General features: G+C 48.7%; 6 protein-coding genes; 4 read left to right on the top strand and 2 right to left on the bottom strand.

Moving 5' to 3' along the window:
- The first annotated feature begins 220 nt into the window (after positions 1 to 220).
- CNAG_01530 (suppressor protein SPT23) lies at positions 221 to 6,185 on the top strand. The gene is made up of 7 exons (XM_012196965.1): positions 221 to 473; positions 535 to 1,476; positions 1,526 to 1,846; positions 1,902 to 2,606; positions 2,653 to 4,152; positions 4,204 to 5,780; positions 5,837 to 6,185. Exons 2-7 carry the CDS (start codon positions 1,310 to 1,312, stop codon positions 5,977 to 5,979), a joined length of 4,413 nt encoding a protein of 1,470 aa, XP_012052355.1. The 5' UTR covers positions 221 to 473; positions 535 to 1,309; the 3' UTR covers positions 5,980 to 6,185.
- CNAG_01531 (DNA helicase II/ATP-dependent DNA helicase PcrA) lies at positions 6,079 to 10,575 on the bottom strand. The gene is made up of 18 exons (XM_012196966.1): positions 10,427 to 10,575; positions 10,150 to 10,368; positions 10,010 to 10,103; positions 9,618 to 9,951; positions 9,416 to 9,554; positions 9,271 to 9,360; positions 9,045 to 9,215; positions 8,831 to 8,982; positions 8,697 to 8,747; positions 8,463 to 8,633; positions 8,243 to 8,356; positions 7,643 to 8,151; positions 7,497 to 7,578; positions 7,367 to 7,433; positions 7,191 to 7,294; positions 7,041 to 7,133; positions 6,864 to 6,979; positions 6,079 to 6,800 (listed from the first exon to the last, which is right to left on the bottom strand). Exons 1-18 carry the CDS (start codon positions 10,494 to 10,496, stop codon positions 6,224 to 6,226), a joined length of 3,153 nt encoding a protein of 1,050 aa, XP_012052356.1. The 5' UTR covers positions 10,497 to 10,575; the 3' UTR covers positions 6,079 to 6,223.
- A 182-nt stretch (positions 10,576 to 10,757) lies between these two features.
- On the top strand, positions 10,758 to 15,831 carry CNAG_01532 (phosphatidylinositol phosphate phosphatase). XM_012196967.1 has 16 exons: positions 10,758 to 11,065; positions 11,119 to 11,945; positions 11,999 to 12,405; positions 12,482 to 12,788; positions 12,847 to 12,923; positions 13,007 to 13,073; positions 13,123 to 13,162; positions 13,219 to 13,228; positions 13,294 to 13,543; positions 13,651 to 13,841; positions 13,925 to 13,949; positions 14,030 to 14,178; positions 14,241 to 14,255; positions 14,305 to 14,363; positions 14,416 to 14,673; positions 14,734 to 15,831. Exons 1-16 carry the CDS (start codon positions 10,846 to 10,848, stop codon positions 15,759 to 15,761), a joined length of 3,930 nt encoding a protein of 1,309 aa, XP_012052357.1. The 5' UTR covers positions 10,758 to 10,845; the 3' UTR covers positions 15,762 to 15,831.
- Positions 15,832 to 15,948: 117 nt separating this feature from the next.
- Positions 15,949 to 19,979, top strand: CNAG_01533 (rho GTPase activator). XM_012196968.1 has 6 exons: positions 15,949 to 16,164; positions 16,273 to 16,935; positions 16,985 to 17,979; positions 18,035 to 18,211; positions 18,269 to 18,439; positions 18,507 to 19,979. Exons 2-6 carry the CDS (start codon positions 16,415 to 16,417, stop codon positions 19,637 to 19,639), a joined length of 2,997 nt encoding a protein of 998 aa, XP_012052358.1. The 5' UTR covers positions 15,949 to 16,164; positions 16,273 to 16,414; the 3' UTR covers positions 19,640 to 19,979.
- A 177-nt stretch (positions 19,980 to 20,156) lies between these two features.
- CNAG_01534 (hypothetical protein) lies at positions 20,157 to 20,991 on the top strand. XM_012197194.1 has 4 exons: positions 20,157 to 20,435; positions 20,490 to 20,556; positions 20,623 to 20,708; positions 20,763 to 20,991. The coding sequence occupies exons 1-4, from the start codon at positions 20,391 to 20,393 to the stop codon at positions 20,835 to 20,837; spliced, it is 273 nt and encodes a 90-aa protein (XP_012052584.1). The 5' UTR covers positions 20,157 to 20,390; the 3' UTR covers positions 20,838 to 20,991.
- Positions 20,992 to 21,443: 452 nt separating this feature from the next.
- On the bottom strand, positions 21,444 to 24,509 carry CNAG_01535 (amino acid permease). XM_012196969.1 has 17 exons: positions 24,287 to 24,509; positions 24,146 to 24,205; positions 24,077 to 24,085; positions 23,960 to 24,025; positions 23,872 to 23,897; positions 23,743 to 23,813; positions 23,651 to 23,688; positions 23,513 to 23,591; positions 23,355 to 23,458; positions 23,245 to 23,305; positions 23,023 to 23,194; positions 22,892 to 22,971; positions 22,468 to 22,836; positions 22,358 to 22,417; positions 22,152 to 22,307; positions 21,599 to 22,101; positions 21,444 to 21,538 (listed from the first exon to the last, which is right to left on the bottom strand). The coding sequence occupies exons 1-16, from the start codon at positions 24,385 to 24,387 to the stop codon at positions 21,970 to 21,972; spliced, it is 1,584 nt and encodes a 527-aa protein (XP_012052359.1). The 5' UTR covers positions 24,388 to 24,509; the 3' UTR covers positions 21,444 to 21,538; positions 21,599 to 21,969.
- Positions 24,510 to 24,663: the final 154 nt, after the last annotated feature.

Genomic DNA, 24,663 nt, shown 5'->3' on the forward strand with positions numbered 1-24,663 from the left:
ATGGAGAACTTGCTCTCAGGTTTGAGGATGAAGGATGATAAGGACTCTCGTTCTACATATGCCATATCTGTTTAAAGCCGGCATCGCGGCAAAGTCGTAGATGCAGCCTATTAAATAGGGCGGTAGACGGTTAGCTACTAGCTAGGCGTGATCGGACTAGCTCTCCGAAGAAAAGGATAAGTCTTGAAGCTTGCTTTTACGCTGTAACACCTGTAAACCTTCTGGATCCTGGTATCCTGCGTGGCCCTCAGGTCTTAGGCACACTTATCGGACCTGACTGCTATATACTTCCGCATCGTCTCGTCCTCCTTGCACCGCGACGCCTACACCTTGCTCCCAGCAGGCGCTATATTAACTTTTGGCCTGGACTTGTGCTATATACACAAATGAGGCCAAAAGATACGGTGTGCACGGACCTTCCACCCTGTTCATGTGAAACATTTTGAAGAAGGAACAAAGGGAAACAAGAAAAGGTAGGGGATGCCCTGTGCACATGCACAGTGCTGCACTGACCGTCCTTGCCATCTCATCAAGGACTATATGCACATTATACGTTACGCCCGATGCCTTCACTAGCACCCGTCCGGCCTATAACCCAGGTGAATGACGAGGGAGGCTACTTAAAAAAGAAGAATGCAATAAAGCGGCATACATACAGTCTCGGCTGCGAAGAAGGAGGAGCCAGTAAGAAGGAGCGGAATAAGAAGGGGTCCTCTTTTCTCTGGATCTTCTAGTCTCGCACATAAGGCACCACCGTCTTTTCTTTTTCCACCCTTTTCTGTACATACATCTCCGGGCACGTCTTCGTCCATCCTATCATTTGGGTCCTCCTCATCCCGCCAAGCAGGCCCACCCTTTCCCTACAAGCACCTGCACAACGGCAGTCGCCAGCGTGCGACTCCCGCCCACGTCGTCGTCATCTTTCAGTCCGCCACCCGCATTCCACATTTTTCAATCTTTTCCGCCAAATCCTCGACCCTTCACTTATCGTATCGCCGACTCTTACACTTAATTACATTCGTTACTCTTACACTTACATACCGACAGTCAACCAAAGATAGGTTTTTATTATCATCCATCGACACACTGCACCCACTCTACTGCATACGAAGCTCCGAAGGGTGCAGTCTCAGAAGCTAGACGAAGCCTTTGCTAAGCAGACAATTACGACTCGCCAGTCGCATCCTCGCCTTCGCCTTCTTCGACCTCTGTCTGGGACGAATCATCAACCTCAACGCGTCAATAATCCACGTCTTATGAACTATTAACATAGATGTTATAATTTCATTACCCACCGCCACGTATCAAGATGCTTCCCATAGATTCTCCCTCTGTTTCATCACCATTCTCCACACGGTCCACCATTGAGTCTTCGCCTGAAGCCGTTGGCGGTCAGAACAGTGATCCAAGGAGCAATGGACATGGGATGGAAGCTTCTGCAGGTGTAATGCAGGCTCTGCTAGGAGGGGTCAACGGGTTAGTATTTTGCCAGGTGGAGAGTTACACTGCTGACAGACATGTTTAGATCACATGCTCAAAAGCCGGTACCTCTCACTCGCTCCTCTTTATCTGCACAACCTCAACAGTACCAAAATACCCGGTCAGATATCAAACCGTTACTCGATACGAAACCTTTTCACTCTGTCCTAGCTCCCATGGCCGGCCCATCAAAGATGTCTGATCGGCTGTCAGCAATGAACTCCGCGGACATTCCAAGCATCAGCGCCAACACCGGTGCCTCGGCGTATGGAGGGTCGAGGGCCGAGCCCCCTAAAAGGATGTATGACGTCGAGGGATTATCAATTGTGGATCCGTCTTTGGACGAGCTTATGGCTGGCAATAATGGGTGAGTGTTCCATATATCCGTGTCGAATTTAGCCAACAACAAACGTATATTCCAGACGTAATCAGCTCCTTCTCCAGGGAGACCCTTTATTTGCCGATAAATCTAGAGTTGAAACCGCTATCAGAGTTATCATCGACATTCTTCGTCTTGCTCCTCTTCATTCACCCATTCCCCCACCATCATTACATCCTCTAATCCCGAAAGGCCCTAATGGCGATTTGTTGATGACTTTTGAACGCGTTTCCACTTTCCATGGCCTTCGACTACAAGCCGGCACCACTACTAAGAATTCCTCCAAAAAGCAGTTGCAAGCTATTGGACATATTCCCAAAGACAAGTTGGCATACCTAGAGACGGCAGTTTACATGTCTGGCGAGAATGGTAAACGTGTATATGTCTGTAAGCGATGTCGCAACCGTGAGACCCGTCGACGAGAAGCCAAGGATCGGAATCGTAAAAGAGCGCAACCCGCTACATCTGACTCTGATGCTGCTTCACCTGTATCCAAACCCCCACGGCAATCACTCGTTCCGCCGTCAGTTGATTTCATTACTGCCGAGAACCCCGATGACTATGATCCAAAGAGAGCCGGACAGATGGTGGAGGAACCTTCATGGGATCCGGATTGTGCAGACTGGAGGCATGATATTGTGTTGTTTAATACTCCTGCAGAGGTGAAGCTTGAGGATGGGAGCTGTAATTGGTTGCCTTTCAGAGTGGTTTGCTATGGAAAATGCCACGGTGAAAAGGTCGGCTTCAGGTAAGTTTATCAATTTTTTGGATATGACTTTGGCTAATGAGATTAGAATCAAATTTACTTTGAGGACATATGATGGCCGGATATTAGCAACTTCCATAACAAAGCCGATCCGAATCACTGACGATCACAAAACTGATACCAAGGCTAAGCCAAAACCCACTGCCATTGAAGGTCCCCCACAGCCTGCAATTGCTCGACGAAAAGCTCGTCCCAGCGTTACCTCCGTCGCATCTTCTCGTCCTCAATCCCCTAGTCTTTCCGAGGCAGAGAGTGTGCAGAGTTTCCAGGCACTTGGCGAAGCCGGAGCAGTGATACAGAAGCAAACCCCGAGTGTTCGAGCCGGTAAACCCTACGAGCGACCTATTCAATCTGCACAAACATCCCAGGCTCCTTCTCCCATGAGCTATGTAAGCGCTCAGATGGCAGGCCTGCCATCTGCAAACTTCTTCTCCAACGGTACCAACGGCATCACTCCCTCTCATGGTCCACCACCTCAAACTGCACACCAGCCAACGCAGATGTCTAATGATCTCAACATGTCGCAGTATATCCATACCGTCTCTCCTCACGAGCTCCGTGGTCCTCAATTCCAGTCTCCGTCTATCAACATTAACAGCTACAGCGTCCCTCATTCTGGTACGCCATCTATAGCCTCCTCCACTGCTGCAAGCCCTAGAACCCAGATGGCTGGTATTCAAGATGATATCATGAAGAGCGGGTTTCCAGCTGGCTTACTCGAGTCGCTCGGGCTGAACGGGCCCAATGGTAATGCAGGATCAGGACAAGGGCCGATGTTGTACCATGCTCGAGATACCGACGCTGAAATGGCTAACCTCATTTCTGGTGGCTTTGATGATCTTTTCGCTGGGTCTAGCAAAGCTTCGGTTAGTAGTATGGATAACGATCAAGCGAGTGTCAGTTCGGCGTCAGTGTTTTCTGGATGGGATGACCGATCATCCGCGATGTTCAGTCAGAGTGGGCTTCCGCCGGGAACAACTGTCGTAGAGGACATGGATGAAGATATGGAAAAGTATTTGGATTACACGGGCGAAAATGGTGTGCAAGGTGATCATCAAAGAGCTCGCGTAGCAGGTACCTTTAGTAGTCCACCCTCCGGGTCAAACTTCTCGGGATTGCCCTTTGACGAACCTTTCCATTCATCTCTCAACTCGGATCTCCACCATCAAATTCAACAACAGCAGCGACAATCCATCCCTGCTCAATCTTCTTTCCCTGCGCTTGTTCCTGCACCTGCCCCGGCACCTACTACTCCACAAGCACCACAACCGGCCATTACCCACGTTATCCCAGGCGAAGGTCCTATGGCCGGTGGACCTACCATTGCCATTGCAGGGCAGGCCTTCCAGCCCGGTATGGTTGTTGCCTTTGGTCAACGTCCAGCAGCGACAGAGTTTGTGAGCAGTGGGTTCATGCAATGCAAGTTACCGCCGAGTGCTTTCGCAGGTGTGGTGGAGGTAACTATTCAAGGGATCGGGTCGGTAGCAGGAAAGATGTTGTTCTCGTATACGGATATGGAGAAGGATGCGTAAGTTGTCTGATCTGTATGTAAAGAATCGTTGTGCTGATGACTTCTCAGGATGAAACTTGCTTTGGCCATTCAAAGCCATTACCAAGGTTCGCAGTCCGATCCAACATACCGTTTGGCACATCAAGTTGCTCGATCATCAAGTAGTCAGCGGTCTCATTCCGGTTCCACTTCGCCTTCCGGTCAGTCCCCAGGTGATAACCTCAATGTCAACGTCTCCGCAAACCTTGACGTAGTGGATACTGGTGAAGACACCGACTCTCAATCCTCTTCTCTCGATTCCAAGTCCACCGATGATAGTACCAATTCTGATCTTCAGTCTACTATAATCAATTTCCTAGCCTCCATCGACTCCCACGCTCCAGGATCATTACGTGCCAGTGGAGCGATTAACCACACCAACGCCTCTCAGCAAACTCTGTTACATATCGCGTCCGCCATGGGCTTTTCTCGCCTCGTTCGACGGCTTATTATCGGCGGCGCTCAAATTGATGTGCAAGATACTAATGGGTACACGCCCCTTGCTTTTGCTGCACTATGTGGAAGGCATACATGCGCGAGAGTATTGATTGAAGCTGGAGCTTGGTACGATCGAGCGACCAACTATGGCGAGATGCCGCTCGATTTGGCCAAATTTGGAGAACATTCGAAAGTGGAGAGGCTCTTGCTTTCTGCTGTGTGGTCAACGACTGCGGAACCGAGGGAAACTGGAGCAGTTCCTGCGGTCACGGTTGGCGGCGTGGGAGAAAGGGGAAGTCAGAAGGCAAATGGCGGGTCGCCGAGGTCTGTTGCTGCCAGTTTTACCAGCTCAATCGACGACGACAATCCTTCGTCTTCTTCTGAAGTAGAAGATGATGTGACTAAGTTTCGACTGTCGTCTATGACACCCCGTCCCAGATCCAAATTACGACAGTCAAAGGACAAAAGAGCGATGTCTATCAAGTCAAACAGATCAGAAAGGCATCATCTTCCGTCTGGTTCTGTCGCTCGTGCCCCGTCTAATGCGGGAGAGACAATGGACGACCCTCCTCCCTATGCGCCGCCTACCGACCACTCTCGGATCGGTGTACATCCCGCTCATGCTGATGATCATGATTCCTGGGTGAAGACACTCGCATCTTTGCCTCATGTTCCGCATTTCTTACCGTCAGGAGTATGGGATCACCTTCCGTCACGTCATTCTCTTTTTGGCTCCGATAAATCTGCCCGTACGGCTTCAGAACATGAACATGGTTCATCTAGCCATGGATGGGTTGCATTCCCTACTCCATCATGGGAAACCCTCACCAAGATGGCTAGCCCGGAAGAGGTCAAGCTGTTCACTCAAGCCATGGCCGCGGCAGCGCTGAATGCCGTCGTACAGACTGGTGCGACTACCCCGGCTGTTCGCGCAGGGCCACGAGTCAGGAAATCTAATGCTACTCTTCGGGCAGCTGATACAGAGCTAGATATGGATGCAGAAGGTGAAGGAAGAAAGAAGGGTAGGGAAGATGAAGAGGGCGCGAAGAATGGTAGCAAAAGCAGAAGAAGAAAGTCGGCTAGTGCGTCCGGACTTGGTGCTGCGACGATGGTGTCAGCCAAGAGATCGGATAATGCGTCCCCTGACAATGTTGTGAACCACGTCAAACGTAAGTCTATGCCTTTCTGTTAATATAAAGTCCATGATGCTGACAATGTATGGTAGGCGACCGAATGCTTTACCTCTTCTGGCTTCCCATCCTCTTATTTGTCGGATTTTGGCTTCTCGTTTCGGCTTTACCGATCGCCACTGGCTTCGGCCTTATTTATGCCAGGAAAATCACCAAAGCTATCAAGGGGCGGATGTGAGTATAACTAAGGGCTATTGAAAGTCGGTGCTTGTAAGGAGGCAGTGTAAGGGCTTGGTCGTTAATATCCGCAGGCTGCAAGGTATATAGATTTATTTGTTCAGGGATAATACTTAATGTCATATCTTTCCGCAGTGTTGATATCTTTCTAGAGTTTATATAAGAGTATGAAGAAAAGGTGACGAGTATGACATTCATATACAAAGGTCTTACAGTACAACAAACAATACTGCAATAAATTGTAATTATTTTTCTCGAGGCTTTTTGCTTCCCCATGGCGCTGGCCTCCCCATCCCCAGTCTCTTCTTTCCTCTAGCAAGCTCAAGCGATCTTCCTCCTGCCAATCCCCCGCCCGCGCCAGCGGAGGGCACGATAGGATCAGGAGGTAGATCAGCGGGCAATCCTAGCCCCGCCATCATCTCTAAACTCTTATTACCCCCACTCATCAATGAGTCTAATGACGTTTCCTCCTTCTTTTCCTCCTTTGTATTAAAAGTGAACGGCATTGTAGGTGGTATATGTCTGTTGGCAGATTTTACAGATGGCGCAGGATGTTTCTTTGGGGGTGTCATCGGTAACGCAGCTGGTGGTCTGGAAAGGCCAGAGTTCATGCGGGCGCAGGTAAAGCCAGTTGCGTATGGGGAAGAGGTGGAGGGAGAAAATGAATCGGACGGGAGAGCGTACTCGTCAACGTCTGATGCCCAGTATTCAGCCGCACGAGCAGCCTTGGTGACATCTCGACGAGCAAAGCGGTTGATCTTCTCTCCCCACGAAAAACGCTCGGGTGGATCCCAAGTACTCAGGGGAGGGGCTGCGCGAACACTAAATGGTGTTAAAATCAGAAACAAGGACGATGGTACCGATAAAGAAAGGAACGTTACTTACTGCTTCATGATCATGTCTTTCGTCAGCTCCTCATCAGGCACAGGTCTACATAGCATGGCAGACATGTGTTTTCTCACGGCCATATCCAGGTTAGGCAGGTCAGTTGCTAATAAACCCTGTCGTTGAATAACCATCCGTCAATTTGAGAGCAAATCATAGAGATACCCATTTACGTACCGGCTGATGCCGCATAACATCCCCCAAAAACTCACTAGCCTCTTTGTTGTTCTCTTCCCCGCCCATCATTCTGAACTGGCAATACGACATTGTCTAGCGCCTATCAGTCAGTCTATCGTGTTGATCGTGACTACTCGAATCCTAACCCACCAAGAAACTTTGCGCTCTGGTCATAGCGACATAGAGTAATCGTCGCTCTTCTGCTATTTCATGAGGTTCGGTACAGCGATAAGATGGGAAGGTACCTTGCTCGACTACACCAGGAAATCAGAAGTCAGGCTACACTCACTCGTCTTTGAAAAAGGAAGGGGAGGAAAGGGGCCTACCAGCAGGTATGAAGACCACAGGCCATTCGAGACCTTTTGCGGCATGGACAGTCATGATCGTGACTTTCTGTCATTCCAGTCATCAGGATTACCCTTTCATTTGCATGGAAGTTCTAAAGTACAAACTTACGGGTGTAGAGGCGTCGTCTTGACCTGATTCAGTATCCGTTGATAACATAGAAGTTTGAAGGAAATACGCCAGGGGCGTCAAGCTGGACACAAACACAGTCAGCATTTGCTGTATCCTATGCGATGGGTAATGAGCAAGGCACCTACTTATCAGGTGCGTTCGCTAGAGATTCCACCAAATCTGAAGGGGCATCGGCCACGTTGCTCTGCTTAGCTCCATCGGCCGCTTCCTTCTTCGATTTTATATCTGGCTTGACAGAGTTTTCTTCCTCATCACTCGAAAGCAATTCTATGACCCCATCATGTCTCTCATTCGTCTTTACAGGCCCCTTTTTCCGCGGTATCCTTTTCATATCCACAGCGATTGAACCACTCCTACTCCGATTCCTCACTGAGGTCGTATCATGTCCCTGACTGCCGGTATTACTTTCGCTTGTCTGACGCCTAAACATGGGGTGTACACGATTTTCTTCTTCCCACTTCATATCTCTCTCCTGCTTGATTTCTTTTCCTTTCCCCCTTTCATATGCCTCGTTCACCATGGCTTCGACAGCCGCAGAATTGGCGAACGTGAATCCTTTTTGTTCAGGGACGATGCCAGATTCAGGTCCAGATAAACGAGCTTGCTCTTCAGCAACCGTGACACTATATGAAATCTGAATTGTCATTCTCGAGGTCAGCCAACCACTACCATACAGGGGAAACACGATGATGTAGGAAAAGAAAGAAGGACGAGGAAGGACTAACTAGTTCCTTGACGTTTTCCCATCTGGAGTCCCAATCCGGCTGTGAAGTGCGGAGGTAATCTTCATAATTGACTTTCTCGATGATCATTTTGATCAGGTCGGCCACAGATGCGCCCTGCATTCAATTCATTACGAGTCAGATACTAATATTTTTTATTCAATCCGCAGATAAACCGTGATGTTGATAGTAAGGGAACCGGAACAGAGACGAAAACACTCACACCGTCCGCCGCTCGCCTTAGTTTCCTGATCACACCGACAAAGTTTGCAAGACTCTTCTTCACGCCCGGTTTGATGTTTGTAGGTATAGTTTCGCCATCTGTGACCCTCTCGCATAGTTCCATAGGGGATAGCTTCATTGATTTTGCTGTATTCAGGATATCTGTGAGGGTCTAAAAAAGAGCTGTCAGTCGCGGGTGTTTTTTTGGAAAGTCTCGACGAGCTGGGCGGCTTACTTTGTCCCCGATGGAGCGTTTAGGGACATTAACAACTCGTACAAATGCAGGCTGGGTAAAAGAACCACTGTTCAGCTATCGATCTAGCAGATCATATCCCCATGACTATTTAATCGGAGGAATACGAGACTCACATTGAAGCCTGGGTTATCGGCCAGCTGAAGATAGGCCAACAAATCCTTGATCTCCATTCGTTCAAAGAACTTATGGCCTCCAACAATACGGTTGGGGATACTATCCTTTTGGAGGGAAGATTCTATCACTCGAGACAAGGCGTTGTAACGTACTATCCATTTGGCATTATTAGCCAATTAGTTTATCGGATGTTCAGCGGGGTGTAGAACTCACAGAGAATGGCAAAGTCATCGTATCTCAGTAGACCACCAGAATATGCAATGAGGCGCTTGATCTCGGCGGAGATGAAGCTCGCTTCGATGACTGGGGTGCCAAAGACTTTAAGGGTAACGGGAGTGCTTTTGGGGTGGGATGTGAAAAGATTCTTTTGTATTCGCTGGCGATCTGAAAGCAAGATTGAGCGCTGTATAGGTCTTTTCTCGGATGGTAAGGGGCTGACCTTGGGAAACAATGGCGTGGGCAGCATCAAGGATGGACCCGGTGGACCTGTAGTTTTCTTCCAAATAAATCGCTTCTACACCAGGGAAATCTAGGAATTATCGATAATGAGAAGGGCAATTACATGGAACCACGGAAGGGCTTACCTTTGGTCATCTTGTTCAAGTTTTCAATTTCTGCAGAACGCCAGCCATAGATTGACTGATCCGGGTCTCCAACGACGCTCACGCCTTTATGAGCTTTTGCGAAGCGTTTCAAGAGCTCGTATTGTGTTGCGTTGGTATCCTTCGTGATGTTAACGAAAGTGATCTGGGACGTTGATAAACACAGGCTAAAGCATTTACTCACTTGAAACTCGTCCACTAGAATATGCCGTATGTTCTCTACCACTCTAGGCGCTTCTTTGAATAGCCGCAGGGCATACAGCAGCAAGTCGTCAAAGTCCAACGAATTCGCCTCTGTCAGGGCGAGTTGGTACTCTTCGTAGAGGTCCGCAATGACCGCAAGCGTATTTGTGGAAGCATTCTTATTTTGCGCGGCGCGTATTGCCATGGCCTCCGGTGGTTCCCCTTTTGCCTTAGCTTTGGATATTTCTGATAGGACGACTCCTTCTTTGAGAGACATTGATGCTTCATCTAATGCAGCTTTTCGGTTTTTCAGTATACCACTCATGATTTTCTTGCTAGTTATGATTCAGCATGGTGTCTATAGTAATGATCCGACGGAAAGTGTATACGCACCAGTCTTCGGCATCGGCAATTACAAAGTTGTTGGATAGGTCAATCAATTTGCCATACCTTCTCAAGTACTTGACACATGTCGCATGGAATGTACCTAAATTCAGTATAAGTACAAACCCTCTACCACAGATCCAACTTACCTAATACCAATTGATCAGCTTGCTGGTCTCTCAGTAACTTCTGCAGCCTCTTTCGCATCTCATTAGCCGATTTGTTGGTGAAAGTAACCGCGACGATCTCATTTGGAGAGTATTTATGATGCTGTACCAGATAGGCGACACGACAGGTAAGGACCCTAGTTTTTCCAGATCCTGGTCCGGCAAGAATTTGCAGAGGGATTGAAGGGTTTGCGGTGACAGCTGTTTTGATTAAGCAAATTAGCTAAAGAGACTGGTTGGATGGCAGGTCGCGACGAACCTTTCAATTGAGCTTGGTTTAGGGAGGCAAGATATGGGTACGATGTAATATCACAAGTTAAACCGTCCATGTTCCCCTTTTGCGGTGAGGTATTTGGGCACAACGAGACAGGAGAAAAGGCACTAGGAAGTCCAGTCACGATAGAGAAAGGCCAGTCTGTGATGTTTGTTTGATGCCATTTCGCTCTCCACCGACGCGTTCAAACATTACATTAACTGTTACGTAACTGTCTATATAGTCAACATCGGGATGGGCAAGTCCGAGGGGGCTTCTTTGCGTCAGGTCGGGGAGCAGGCACTGGCACTCCAAAACAATACAGGTACAACGAAGTGGGTATTAACATCTTCCTGCCTTCCTATAATCTCGATTATTAACCCAGCAACTCTCACTGATATCCTCCCCACAAGGCGCGCCCAAGAATGCCGGGCGCTCTATACCTCCGCCCATCTCCTCGCGCCTTCTTCCTCGTTGCCGACTCTCATGCCCTTGTGTTCCGACAACCATCCTCTTCCGAGTCCAAAGCGTCCAGAGGCGTGGTAGTGGCAGAGTTTCTCCCTTTGGAAGAAGTAGATTATAATGACCTCATCAAGGTAAGAGGAAGGGCGGATGGAGTATTGGGAGTTGTCAGCGTACCTAGCGGTAAGTCTCTTCAGACGTGAACCAAATAATGGATGCTAACGAACAACTTGTAGAACGATCTCCGATCCCAGAAATCTTCCTACTCCTTCTGACTCATTCAACTTCTCTTCCGCCTCTCATCCCATGTTCTTCCCTTCAGCCTTCTCGGATTATCTCTGTCGAATTCCACTCTCTTTCCTCTCCCTTCTGGGATCAACCCGAACTTACCAATGCTGCCAGGTCTCTTGACAACGGCTATGACGATGAGTATGACGAAGTCAGTGCGACATATGCCGCTGCTGGAGGTAATGCCACCCCAATGTCGGCAGCACAACAAGCAGGCCTTCAACATCCTTGTAGTGGAATGAAAAAGTATCTCGAATCAGGATCCTTCTTTTTTGCTCAAGACTGCAAATGGGATATTTCATCTCGTCTATCAAGCTCTTCCAACTGGGTCAAAGAACAGCAGTCTAGTTCGGGTGGTGGTCACCCTTTAGAAGATTTCGATGAGAGATTTGTCTGGAACAAAAGTTTGTTGGAACCGTTTCTCGACTTTAGAAAAGGTCTCGGCGAAGAAATGCGCCAGAGCCTAGACGAACAAGCCATGCTTATACCTATCATTCAGGGATTCTGTGGATCCCTTCCAATCCATACTGGGAGATCATCCATTTCTGCTCTGGGGATGATCAGCAGGCTCAGTTGGAAGCGAGCTGGAGCACGATTCCGTACGAGAGGAATCGATGACGATGGCCAAGTAGCTAACTTTGTGGAAACCGAAGTCCTCCTAGCCTTGCAGGACGTGTGTATGAGCTATGTGCAGGTGAGAGGAAGTGTACCTCTTTTCTGGCAACAACCTAGTGCAGGATTGGGTACGTTGCAACAAAGAGTAGAGATCACCAGGGTAAGCCGGACATCCTTTACAACATGATGATGATGCTAAGTCGACTACTGCAGCCACCACAGGCTACTCAGCCAGCATTCGACAAACATTTCCTCGAGCTATTATCTGAATACAACTCCATCCACGCTATCAACCTTCTCGGCCAGAAAGACGCTGAATCTATGCTATCCCAAGCATACTCCTCCCATCTTGCATCGCTCAAATCTGCTCTTGACAAAGCCCCCCCAGAAGAGAAAGAACGTATGAACGCCGCACCAAGGGGGGCGTTAGAATTGTCTCCATATGATTTCCACTCCGCGGTGAGGCTGGGTGGGCATGATAAAGTAAGATACGATCTGGATAAGAGCCTGAGGGAGGTGGTAAGTAGTAGGGAGAGATTTGGGTGGACAGTAGTGGATATGGATAATGGAGATGTAGTGGAAGAGCAACAAGGTGTTTTCCGGACAAATTGTCTAGATTGGTAAGCCGCTGTCGTAGTTGGCAACGTCCTTCTCGCTTGGCATGGTACGAACGAACCTATTAACAATGAGTGATAGCCTCGACAGAACAAACTACGTCCAAGACGTCCTTTCCACACTCACCATCACCTCCTTCCTCTCCTCCGTGTCCTCCCCTCTTCTCTCCTCTCCAACCCTCTGGTCCGCCCATCGTGAACTCTGGGCCGACAACGGTGATCGCTTATCCAAAATCTACGCCGGCACGGGCGCTCTCAATACCTCGGCGACGAGGAGTGGGAAAAAGACATTTGCGGGTTTGTTAAGCGATGCGACGAAGAGTGTAGGGAGAGCGTACATAAATAATTTCCAAGACAAAGGAAAGCAGGCGGCCATTGATATGCTTTTGGTGAATTCGGGGAGAGTGAAATCAAGTTGGAAGTAGAGTTGCTAATGAAGGTATTCAGGGAATGATGGCGGGTCAGAGACCTGTCATTCTTTTTGATCCCATAAGCGAGTCTGTTCAAGCGGCGTTAGCAACGAGGTCAGTCGTCGTCCCTTACCCCTTGTCTTCAGGCCATTATCGGGGCATCAAGCTGACTAACCTATTTGTGATGGGCCCTGCAGGGCGAATGAGTATTCATCGAATAGAAAGGTCACCATCTTCTCTGGGACGTGGAATCTTAATGGAAAGGTGAAGCAACTTCGATGAAAGAGAAACGTATGCTGATTAAAGATGAAAGGCTCCCAATGAGGCGCTGGATTCATGGCTCTTCCCTCCTAGTACGTGAAACAGCCTTCCTTTTCAGAATTAGACTGACTTGCTCCCTTCTTGAAAGATACCCCCGAGTAAGCTCTATCCCTATTTAACTGATCAGTTTATACACCCAAACTAACCGCCTAACTCCGCTTAGACCCGATATCTACATGATCGCCTTTCAAGAAATCGTCGAACTCACCGCTGGCCAAATCTTACAAACCGACCCCGCCAAGAAACGTATGTGGGAAAAGTTCATCATGGATACGTTTGCGATGCGGAAGGGAGGGAAAGATTCGGATTATATGTTGTTTAGAGGTGATCAGCTTGTCGGCACGGCTTTGATCATTGTTGTGAAAAAGCATCTTGTTCCGCATATACGGAATGTTGAAAGTGCTACTAAAAAGGTTAGTTCTGGTCTTGCTTATTCGCATTCTCCTCTCCCTTTGCCCCTTTCTCTTCCTCTCCGATTCTCTACCTCAGAGCAGCAGAGCTAATGACTGCCAATGAATAGACGGGTCTCCAAGGTTTAAGCGGTAACAAAGGCGGTGTAGCAATTCGATTAAACCTGTATGACTCAACAATCTGTTTTGTGACTTGCCATCTGGCGGCGGGACATTCGAATGTAGGTGACAGAAATGCGGATTGGAGGACGGTTGTAGGCGGTACAAGGTTCTTGAGGGGGAAAGTTATTGAAGATCATGAGTGAGTGCTTGGATTTTGAGCCGCTTCTGTGCGATGTAATGTGGTGTGAGCTGGTGGGAGGCTGATGAGTGCTTGGGACGTAGGATCATTATTTGGGCAGCAGACTTTGTGCGTAAATTTCCTTGCTTCCATGCAACCGCTGGATACCTTGCCAAAAGAGTAACCCACGCTGATCTCTTCTTCCGCAGAATTACCGTGTTTCGCTCTCCAATCTTGAAGTAAGAGACCTCGTAAAGGCCAACGATTTGGATGCTTTGCTTGGCGCAGATCAATTGTTGAAGGCCATGGACGCTGGGGAGGTGTTTATGGGATACAACGAAGGGGCGATCCGGTTCCCGTACGTCGTAAGAGACTTTCCCATGGAGAAAAAATGCTGATATGCTGGTTACAACGCATTAGACCAACTTACAAGTAGTGAGTATTGAATGGAGGTTGATTGAAGTTGAGCTAACGGCTGGGGTAGCGATAACGGAACGGGCAATTATGATACGAGCGAGAAACAGAGAATCCCTGCTTGGACAGGTATGGTTCCGATCCTTTTTGTCATTGATGTTATTGACTTATCACCCATCAGATCGAGTGTTGTTCAAAGGCTCCTCTCTCCGTTTACAAGAGTACACCCGCGCCGAACTCATGACGTCCGATCACCGGCCTGTTTATGCAGTCTTTGAGGCTACCATCCGCGAGATCGATCGTGCAAAAAAGGAAAAGATTGCAAAAGAGTTGGTGCATGGGCTGATAAAGAGCGGCGGGGAGAAGAAGCTTGCGGCAAAAGTGGGTGTGGAGATTGGAGATGGTGGAGCAAGAGATTTGGCGAGGGGTATGGCGAAAGGCACGTCGGAAATATTTTCAAATTTCTGCCCATGGCTGGAATATTGATGATGATTTGTAGTCGGCTTGTCATCATCAAAAAATCAGAGATATCCGCGTCGGCCGAACTCATCGGCGTCTACAAGTGAGAAGGGCAGTCCAACACTTGCAGCAGGTAGAATTCGCTCCATCTCAACACTTCAACCCCCATCTACCTCTGCCTCTAGTTCTCTCAGAGCTCTAGCTCCAAGCAGATCGTCCTCCAGTCTATCTCTGAAAGCAAGACCCACTCCACCACTACCTCCTCGTCCAAACCTCCCTTTCAGACCATCTCAGACTTTTCTTCACTCACCTACAAAGCCGACGACAAGGCTCCAAGCACCCCCATCATTGCCCCCGGCTTTGCGTTCGAGGTCGACGTCGCATGCTTCTGCAAATGGGACAGGTTCAGGCTCATCAGCCACTTCTGCGTATCCCGGAGCCACTTCCCCTGCCGTGACACCGAGTTCTACAGGCGATTTCGTCATCATTCCCCAGCCTTCTACCTCTGATATTAATGTTTCCGCCGGAGCGCGTGGTGCGCCTCCCTTACCGCCTCGCGTAACCCCTGCACCCTCCACCAAGATCTCCCCATCCAAAAGTACTATCAAAATTGACAGTGAACAAAAAGCTCAGGCTCGGCGCGAAGCACCCCCTATACCGCGTAAATCACTGGATATTAACGGGTCTCCACCCAAGGAGGGATTGATGTCACCGGTGACTCCCGATGTCTTGAAACCAAAAAATATCTTGGCTGGGGCCGCGGGTGCGAGTGTGAATACTGGTACACGTACGAGACCTATCCCACCCAAACCATTGACCAAGACGTCCTCAGGTTCTGTAGCAGCGATGGTGGCATCACTGAATGGAAATGATAAGAAGACGAATGACGATACGAGAACGAGTAATCCGCAGTCAACTGTAACAAGCGCGGATGCCGAGCAAAGTGCGGGATCGGGCCCGGGGATGACGGACAGGGCGGATGTTTCGACATCTCCGAAAAGCAAAAAGCCTGCACCTATGGTGCCCAAAAAGCCTGCAACACTGAAAGGCGCAGGTGCAGAGCAATAAGAATGGTTAAGATTGTAGTTACAGGGTCTTTATTACATATACAAGATGCATGGTGTTGTTGTTGAGGGAATTTAAAGCAATGCACTGAGATACGGAGATAGCAAGATAGAGTTTGGCGTCTTGTTTATTACATTCGTTAATTGGACGTATTTTTAGCGGAAAGGGCGACGTTACAACCCTGACCCGACGCAGCTAGGATGACAATTTGGATACCAGTACAAACTACTAGCATCGCATCTTCCGAGAATGTTTCGCATGATCCATCTGTGTAGAATACGGTAACATATACATATATCCAACAGGAACGAACTGTTCAAAGTTCTCCTTTCGTCGAATAGCAGATTGAGCAACTGGAGAAGAAGAAAGGAGCGTGAAGAAGCGAAGCGCTCGGGACAACACCGAGGTAAGTGACGACGACGACAACAACGACGACAATGACGGTGGGAAAGGCAGCCGTAGCGACGGGGAACAGCATGGCAGATATGAGATGAGAGTGCTGACGAGCAAGCAGCTGTACTGCGACCTGCATACATACATTTGAAGGATATACACCAACGATCCAAAGCGACTCTCCCGTGCCCCACACCCACGCCTGCCGGATCCCGCACACCCTGTTCTCCTTTCATACCGATTCTTTTTAATCTCGTTACATCATGTCCACGCCTGATCTCGTCACTTATTTCCCCGTCGTTCCCCACGACAGCTCTTTCAAAGAATTACCAGAACGCCCTCCCCTCTCAAGACCACTCAGCGAGATATCAGCAAACGGACCTCGCCGGCTCTCAAATCGCCCAAGCGTACATTCTGCTTCAAAGAAGGACAAAGGAAGTCGCCCAGGGAGCGAGGTGCGCGAAAAGGAGGACATGCAACAGATTGGTGGTGTGGCAACCGGGAAAAGAGTTAGTTCGAATATGGCTCTGCCTCAAACGATCACCGTCAACCTGTCCGAGTACGCGAAGTCCCAACCATCACCGAGTACTGCGAGCGCGACGGGGTCAGTGGGACGTCCGGCAAGTATGTCCTCTCTGGGACCGGTGATGGCCCCGTCTTCCAGTACGAGTATAAAACATGCCCCAGAGTTACCGAAGCGACAAGCCTATGGACGGACAATGTCTGGTGCGTCGTTGAAATTGAGCAAGATTGAACAACCAGATGGTAGCTCGGGGGACTGTCCGTGAGTACAATCTGTATACTGATGATGTTCAGATACTGACTATGTACAGGGAAAAGAGTCAGTCCACGGTCCTTATGGCTCAGCGTAGCTCCCTTCGCCCAGCCTCCGTAGCATCGTACGCAGAAGTCGCCAGATCGTCACCCACGCCGGGACCCGAATCACAACCTGTATCACCCTCCAGTCTCATCCCTCCTAAACCCCCTACAAAGTCCAAACCCTCCTGGCTCAAACGTAGTGCTGTCGGAGCCGGTCTTCGTGCCAAAACGAAAAGCCCAGTGTCAAACAACGGAGATTCCTCAGGCTCAACCACAAAGCCTTTGCCACCTATATTACCACCTCGTAAAAGCAAAAGCAAAAATCGTATTACCGAATCCGCTTCTATCGCCGATTTGCGCCCCTATAGCAACGAGACTGACCGCGCAGGAACCATGACACTGCCAGACAGATCATCGTACGCGTTCGTCGCTTCTTCAGCAGGTAACCCACCTCCCCTCCCTCCGAGAGATACGACCGGGAACAATATCAAGGGTCGTATTGCTGCATGGACTGCAGCTGCTCAGTCGAGTAGTGGTTTCTCTAGATCAGAATCAACTCAAAGTCTTGCATCTCAAGCAACGGGTACATCGCAGTACAGATTACCTTCATCTGCTTCACGGGTATTCGGACATGCTGGCTCCGCTGTCCAAAAAGGCTGGGCGGGGTTGAGATCAAAGGGAATGACCAACAGTATGAGTATCAGTGGGATGAGCTCTTTGGCATCGTCATCATCTCGAAGAGAACCATCGCGGATTTCACCACTGGGAGGGAGGAGAGATAGAAGATCCTCAGATAATCAAGAAATTCAGGGAGGTCCCGTATTTAAGGGGGAAATGATCAAGCGACCAGCAGAAGGAGACGTGGGCAAGGTTTTCGGACGAGAAATTGTGGACGCAGGCAAGGAATGGGGCGTCGTTGATGCTGGGTTTGAGATTCCTGGACAAAGTGAGTTGGAAATGAAGAGGAGAAAGTGTTTACCTGCCGTTGTTATCCGGTCATGTGATTATTGTGAGTAATAAATACAGGGCTGTTTTTATGATCCAGAACTGATATATGACTGTAGTGCATATCTGGGGACCAAAGGAGGAAGGAATATTTAGGATCAGCGGACAAAGCAGTCACGTCGCAGCGCTGAAACGGCAGTTTGATTCGGGGGCAGATATCGATTTGACTGAGTGTCATCCGAGAGATCTCGATCCTCATGCCGTTGCTGGTTTATTCAAGTCATACCTGCGAGAATGTAAGCTTTTGGCATGGTTCGTTGTGTGGAATACGAAACTAACTTTATCTTTCTCAGTGCCCTCACCATTGTTGACACATGCGCTCGCGCCAAAGTTTGAGAAGGCTGTAGGAAAGAAGGAAGAAGCGGTCAAACGGTCATCGATGGCTGGCAATGTAGGCGATGAAGAGTTTGACGGGTTATTACGCCAATTACCGCAAGCCCATTGGTTCTTGCTGGCAGAAATCAGTATGTTTCTCTTTTTTCTTCTTTATGGCTTTTGCACAGACATCCAAGCTGACTGCTTTGCCCGCAGTACACCTCTTCGATCTCATCCCCAAGCACGCTGCTACCAACCGAATGACTCTTAACGCGCTCACACTATCCCTTGGCCCGTCTCTCAACATCCCGGGCCTTGTCATCAACGAGCTAATTGAGCGCCGTGAAACTCTCTTCAAAGACCCACCGCCTCCATCTGCCATAGATACAGCACACGATTTGATCAGTTTCAGCGATGTCGATATCCCGCCTGTGGTACCTCCTTCTGCCAAATCCAGCACATTCTCAACTACCGATAGTTCATACTCGCACAAGACAGACGATACTGCTGTAGTACAAGATGGGTCTACGAAGCGAAAACCTCCAAAGCTGCCTTCCAGGCCTAGCATCACAAAACTCTTTACCAGCTCGCACGCTTCGCTTCCACGACGGAAGAGTGTGGACACATTGGCTAGTATCCCGGATACCGCGCCACCTCGCGTCGATGTGGCCGTTTCGCCCACGTCTCCCTTACCTGATTTCGAAGCCAAGTCCAAAAATCAATCACCAGGCACGACTCCCACACGCGAGGGAGCTAGCAAACGTGATACCCTCGTCCCTACTTACTCCTCTGTGGCTTCAGCCGCTCCTGCTGTCCCTATTGCATCAACTTCGTCGCCGGCGAGTATAGAACCTGTCGAAGAGGTGCACTACCCCGCAGGAACAGTAGAAGAGCGCGCTAGACTGTTCTCCACTTCTACACCTATCGCAGATCGCTTCACTAGTAACCAGTCTTCTTTCCCATCACTGCGCGCTGCAGGGAGCTCGACAGGATCATCAGCCACCATGCGATCAGTATCTGCCAGCGTGATACCCCAAAATGGGATCCCGCGACCAGGAAGCGCAGGTTCCGCAGCGTCGGTTACGAATCCCGCCAGCGTCATTCGCCGCGGGCCACCAGTGTTCTTCCAGAGTGCAGGTGTAGAGAGGGATAGGCATGCTCCCAGTCATGTGAGGAGCATGTCTGCTATCCCATCTGGGGGAGAGTCGGGCAGCGTGACTTCTGGAGGAGCGGGAACAAAGAGAAAGGATGAAACGATTAATGAAGATGGGGAGGATGGGCGAGGAAAGAGGCTATCTGCAGGACCTGGTGTTTTGGATGGCTTAATGAGAGGAGAAGCCATCGCTTGATTTACCCATACTCAGCTAGCCATTTGGCGATGCGATAATGAAGAGCGGTAATGATGGCGTTGTGTGCATGGGGGCAACGATTGGTTCTTGCTATATGGTTTCTTTAAATTCATATTTTTTTAGTGGATTCTCGTTCTAGTTGATTACCCTTGTCATGATGTGGCATGTTTTCTGATGTATTGTATTCCAGTGGAGTGATAAGTTCTTAACAGTTATACAGATTGCTTTGCGAGTAGTAATTTGGAGCATCGCAATGGTGTATCAGCACCTACTGTTAAATACTGCTGGTGGAATAATAATGAAAGTGGTAGTTGCAGGGGATAACTATATTACTCGCTCGAGAACAATTGCACGTTGCTTTTTCTATTGATGTACTGCAACGGGGGGGGCTGGCGAACCCTGTGGGTGAAAAAAATAAAGGTGTCCAATAATAATATGATGACGACTGTTTGGCCGGCGGTCTTGTGACAATCGCAGCAGTTTATTTTGTTGTCCATTTTTCTCCTTCGACCACATCATCGACTACACGAGTATGTCATCCTTCGTCATAATACGCATTTCCCAGTTCCTCCCCTCAGCGTCGGTCTACAATTCACGTGAACAAGAAGATCCGCCCCCTTATAAAGAGGATGGCGAGATGCAGCTGCATTGAAGAGCCTTTTCACACCACTCCCACCAACAGACCAGATTGTTAACAGCGACCTCTTTTACCCTCACATAGCACTCTATAACAAATCAAACAACAAGCACGATGGTCTTTGTCCGCGCTGCTGCCCGTTCACTTCCCCGTACTACAGTACGCTCTTCCACTTTCACAGTAGAGTCAGCACTAAAAAGCAGTTATTCCTAGAAACGATACGCTTCGACCGTTCCTCCTGCAGGGCCTCCCCCCTCTTCTAGTAGTAGCAGCAATAACAGTAAGTTCCCCTTCATCACTTGTCTTCCATGTATGTGAAGTGAGCTGACGATGAATCATCTACTAGACGGACTGCTGTTAGGTGGTGGGGCCGTCGCTGCTGTCGGTCTATACTTCTACTACCTTAACAACAAAAAGAAGGTCGACAACAAGGTGAGCATCTCCTCAGACATTCTGGCAGTATTAGCTGATGCACCACATTTCTAGGCCGAGGATCTGAAAGACAAGACCAAGCATGATCTTGAGGATGCCAGACAGAGAACTGCAAAGGCTCTCAAGTAAACAGTTATCTGGTGAAGGCAATACTGCCATACCTTGATAACTATTAGGCTTGAAGAATGTAATTGGCGGTCATGTTTCTGAGCAAATGTAAGCTTAGTATGTACCGATGGAATTCTGTAGTCAGAAGTCATGCATGATAGTGAAGAAGGCAGAAGGGTAATCAAAAGCTAAGACTTCTGACAGCATAACGTGTGGAACGAAACATCCCCTTGTGCGCCCACTGCTAGGCCAGTCTCTCCACGAATATGCCAACCAAAGTCGACCACTGGCTAGAACCCATCTTGGTTTTCGTCCCTCCCTTACTACCTCATCAAGGCCAAGAGGTACATCAGCATATTCTGCACTGGACGTAATAAGGTCAGGGAGGATGCTGAGCCTCGAAGTAGTACTTGATCGACGCAGCGTTTTTTGGATGCTTTGCCCGCCGCTCTGATCAAGTCACAGTTGTCATAAGAAATACACCACTGGATCGTGTTGAAGTATAAAGGTTTACTCGTTCCTTTTTGCATAGGAGACACTAGCTTCTGATATCACAACCCACAAGCTCCTTGCGACGTTTTAGTCTACTGCTTTTAGTTGAATGGCAACAGAGCGAGTTCAGCATGACCTGCACCTAGTGCTCATTTTTCCAGTAGTTCATCTTGCTAATTATCTCTTCAGTGAGTGGTCGGTTTAGTAGTCACACAACCATGAGAACTGGTCTGTCATGCCAAAGCTGTGTTTAATGTCGACAGATAATATCGGATATACCGTTCACTTACCTCTTTCCTTTTTGTTTTCGCCAGACACTAAGGATGGTACTGATGATGTATCTGCGCAACTATTGCCCAACTGTCTTCTCTCAGTAGCAAGATGAACAGGGTTGATAACGGTGAGTATAATGCAATATGATGGCCACTCCCAAAACAATTCGACAACATGCAACTCAACCAAAACCCAAGAAAAGCTGTCTGTATGTCTAAGTTTACATCTATAATTTTTCAACAATAAAGCTCATAATATTGCAAAGTATGCGCGCTGGTTAAACAGCTGTGTTTTTAAGGTCATAACGTGGACGCTCCCCGCCAAGGGTCTGCGTGTGGATGCGTTTGACATCGGGGCATGTTGAACTGCCGAAAGTCGATGACGTCGTTTATGGTTCATTGGATTTCTCCTTTTGAGGAGTGTGTTCGTGGACGTTGCTTCGGGGACCGTCGTAGTATCGTCTACCAGCAATGATGTACCACACGAGCGATAGACCCATGACGGCCAGAGTGATAGGAGCCTGAGTATTTCATTAGCAATGCGTGAAAAAGAAGGAGGCTGGTGACGTACAGCGTAGTTGAAAGTGTCCCAGGTGAGAGGATAAGTCTCGGGGAAACATAAGATGGTGACTTCGAAGAAAGTCCAGACGACCATGATAATGTTGACGATGTAACCCCATTTGCCCATGTAGAATGGTCCAGGCTTGAATCGGACCTCGGAGTGACCCTGGAAAATTCATCAGCAAGCCGTTGCAGATGGTAAACAAGGGGGCTCACATCGAATATCCTTCGGCAAATTATGGGAATGATGTAAGACAAGTCCATGGCAACCGCACACTGTCCAGTCATTAGTTTTTAAAATTCTATTGAAGCTTCAATGCACATACCATACTGAAGACAGCCTGTACGGCGGTTAAGCTCGCAAAAGACAAAACACCCATGAGCACACTGATGACGACGACGAACCAAACGGCGTTGACGGGAGTCTGAGTCCTCTTCGCAATCCTGCCAAAGAATCCTCGGTCAGGCAGGGCACCGTCTCGAGCGAAGGCAAAGACAGTTCGGGCGTTGGCTTGAAGGGCAGTTTGGACAGTGAAGGCTGCTACGAGACAGACGAATGACCAGAGAACCATGGATCCCGCCTTGCCCATTCGAAGGTACATTATAGCGAGGAAGGCATTACCAGTGGGACCCGGAAGCTCAGTAACGTCGCCAGCGCAGACACAGAGAACAATGTTAAGGACCCATCCGATAGCCTACAATGGTGAAATCAGCTGTAACTTCAGATATATGGCAATCTGCAAAACTTACACCGGTGTTGAGGACGGCAACAAAAATAGCGACAGGAGCAGCAATGGCGGCTCGGTGGACCTCCTCACTGATGTGCGCAGCTGAAAAGGATGGTTAGCCTTGGCTTACAGATTCACCGCATTTGAACCAACCAGCATCATAGTCAGTCATTGTCCATTGGACGGACAGCAAACCCATCATGAACGCCAAACCACTGTTCGACCACCCAGAGCTGTTTACGACTTCTGTGAAAATGTAGCTTCCAGGGTGCATCTCCGCGCGGGGGGTGCAAGCAAGGAGAGTGATGATAATAATGAACGCGGCCTATAATGGCGTCAACATAAACTTCGTCATCAAGCCGACATCAAACCCACCCCAATATTGATGAAGACGAAACCTCGGGTCAAACGGGCAAGGGCGGCAGTCGGTAAGGAGCTATGAGCTGGTTAGCCACAAGTATTAACAAGCCTAAACCTAAGCTCACTTCAATAAACCATGAATCGTCAAAAGTCCAACGAAAAGCACAAACTGGTGCCAATTTTTGATCGTGTAGTCATCTCGGCAGACAACGACGGCAGCAAGGATCATCTAGGGGCTACGTCAGCAAGTCTTGGTTAACTCGGGAGCTGAGCTTAGGCTTACTCCAGAAAGACCCCATTCAGTAGAAGCTACACCCGCGATCTGACCCAAAGTATTGAGGTAACCAGTGACCCAACCGACACTATGAAGGGCAATCAGCTTTCTACATGTGTTTATGCATGTACATCCAGATCCACTCACATGGCTCGGTAACGTCGAGGAACTAATTGAGCAGAAGCCTAATAGGAGGCATCAGCTATTATTATTCAGTCTCTACGCAAGCAAAAACGTACGGTATACAAGCCGCCGGCAGTGGGGTATGCAGAGACGACTTCCGCGATTGAAGCACCCAAACTGACGTTCACTACACACGTGTTTATCAGCCAAAGGAGGTCAGGACCCTAAGGGCATCAGATGCTCACTGATGGAACCGATAAGCCAACACCATCTTTTGATATCCATGTTAGCACATGCCTCTAAAAATATTTTTCATTGGATCTTCCTACTCACACGACACTTGCTACACCTCCTAATGACAAGGGCGTGGTGAAAGTCGTGGCGATGGAGGCCGTCATACTTCAGAGATATTAGTCACGCAATCTTCCAGGCCCATATGATGCAACATACCCCATAATACTATATTACAGCTCTGTCAGCTCGGCATAATCGCAACTGTGCTGGGCAATGGGCACACACCTCATAGCAAAACTGAAGGTCTCAAGGTTGCCGAACTCCCGAATGAACTCGGATTTGTATCTACAGACATCAAATGTAAGTGCTCATCCTTGCCAGGTCTTTTCAAATACCTCCCCGCATATCGTCACCTAAACAACTCACCCAAGCTCGGCGAGAAGAGCATCATCGTCGACTGTTTCAGAGCTGCCATTGTGAACCATAGACATAGACCTCTGGTCGGAGTCATACTTGTCATCAGCCATGGTGCTCTGCGCTGTGAACTGATCTCTATTTTACTCTAAAAGACAGACTGTCAAAAAGGCCAGACGGAGGCGGCTTGAAATTATCTATATATTATTATAGAGAAAGAGGACGGAAAGAAAAGGAATCAAAATGGTCTTGGATGATGAAGTTCTCATTGGAGGGTCCATTTAAAAACGGCATATGCCACATTTCTTCCCTGACCCTGGCTCCCGTACCCTCCCGTTCCTTGAAGCCGCCCAAACCCTGAATCCGGCGTAATGTGGCCCTGTTTCGAC

The sequence above is a fragment of the Cryptococcus neoformans genome, chromosome 11 (assembly GCF_000149245.1).
Source record: "Cryptococcus neoformans var. grubii H99 chromosome 11, complete sequence".
In the NCBI taxonomy this organism is placed as follows: domain Eukaryota; kingdom Fungi; phylum Basidiomycota; class Tremellomycetes; order Tremellales; family Cryptococcaceae; genus Cryptococcus; species Cryptococcus neoformans.

Bases quoted from the DNA above. Each gene is read 5' to 3' on its own strand.
- CNAG_01530 (XM_012196965.1), top strand. From the start codon at position 1,310: ATGCTTCCCATAGATTCTCCCTCTGTTTCATCACCATTCTCCACACGG. The intron at 1,847-1,901 runs GTGAGTGTTCCA...CGTATATTCCAG, and splicing joins CTTATGGCTGGCAATAATGG to ACGTAATCAGCTCCTTCTCC. The intron at 4,153-4,203 runs GTAAGTTGTCTG...ATGACTTCTCAG, and splicing joins ACGGATATGGAGAAGGATGC to GATGAAACTTGCTTTGGCCA.
- CNAG_01531 (XM_012196966.1), bottom strand. From the start codon at position 10,496: ATGGACGGTTTAACTTGTGATATTACATCGTACCCATATCTTGCCTCC. The intron at 10,369-10,426 runs GTTCGTCGCGAC...TAATCAAAACAG, and splicing joins AAACCAAGCTCAATTGAAAG to CTGTCACCGCAAACCCTTCA. The intron at 8,357-8,462 runs GTGAGTGTTTTC...AATTGAATGCAG, and splicing joins TAAGGCGAGCGGCGGACGGT to GGCGCATCTGTGGCCGACCT.
- CNAG_01532 (XM_012196967.1), top strand. From the start codon at position 10,846: ATGCCGGGCGCTCTATACCTCCGCCCATCTCCTCGCGCCTTCTTCCTC. The intron at 13,842-13,924 runs GTGAGTGCTTGG...CTTGGGACGTAG, and splicing joins AAAGTTATTGAAGATCATGA to GATCATTATTTGGGCAGCAG. The intron at 14,364-14,415 runs GTATGGTTCCGA...ATCACCCATCAG, and splicing joins GAGAATCCCTGCTTGGACAG to ATCGAGTGTTGTTCAAAGGC.
- CNAG_01533 (XM_012196968.1), top strand. From the start codon at position 16,415: ATGTCCACGCCTGATCTCGTCACTTATTTCCCCGTCGTTCCCCACGAC. The intron at 16,936-16,984 runs GTGAGTACAATC...GACTATGTACAG, and splicing joins GGTAGCTCGGGGGACTGTCC to GGAAAAGAGTCAGTCCACGG. The intron at 17,980-18,034 runs GTGAGTAATAAA...ATATGACTGTAG, and splicing joins TATCCGGTCATGTGATTATT to TGCATATCTGGGGACCAAAG.
- CNAG_01534 (XM_012197194.1), top strand. From the start codon at position 20,391: ATGGTCTTTGTCCGCGCTGCTGCCCGTTCACTTCCCCGTACTACA. The intron at 20,557-20,622 runs GTAAGTTCCCCT...ATCATCTACTAG, and splicing joins TAGTAGTAGCAGCAATAACA to ACGGACTGCTGTTAGGTGGT. The intron at 20,709-20,762 runs GTGAGCATCTCC...CCACATTTCTAG, and splicing joins AAAAGAAGGTCGACAACAAG to GCCGAGGATCTGAAAGACAA.
- CNAG_01535 (XM_012196969.1), bottom strand. From the start codon at position 24,387: ATGGCTGATGACAAGTATGACTCCGACCAGAGGTCTATGTCTATGGTT. The intron at 24,206-24,286 runs GTGAGTTGTTTA...TGATGTCTGTAG, and splicing joins GCTCTTCTCGCCGAGCTTGG to ATACAAATCCGAGTTCATTC. The intron at 23,592-23,650 runs GTGAGTGGATCT...TGCCCTTCATAG, and splicing joins CCTCGACGTTACCGAGCCAT to TGTCGGTTGGGTCACTGGTT.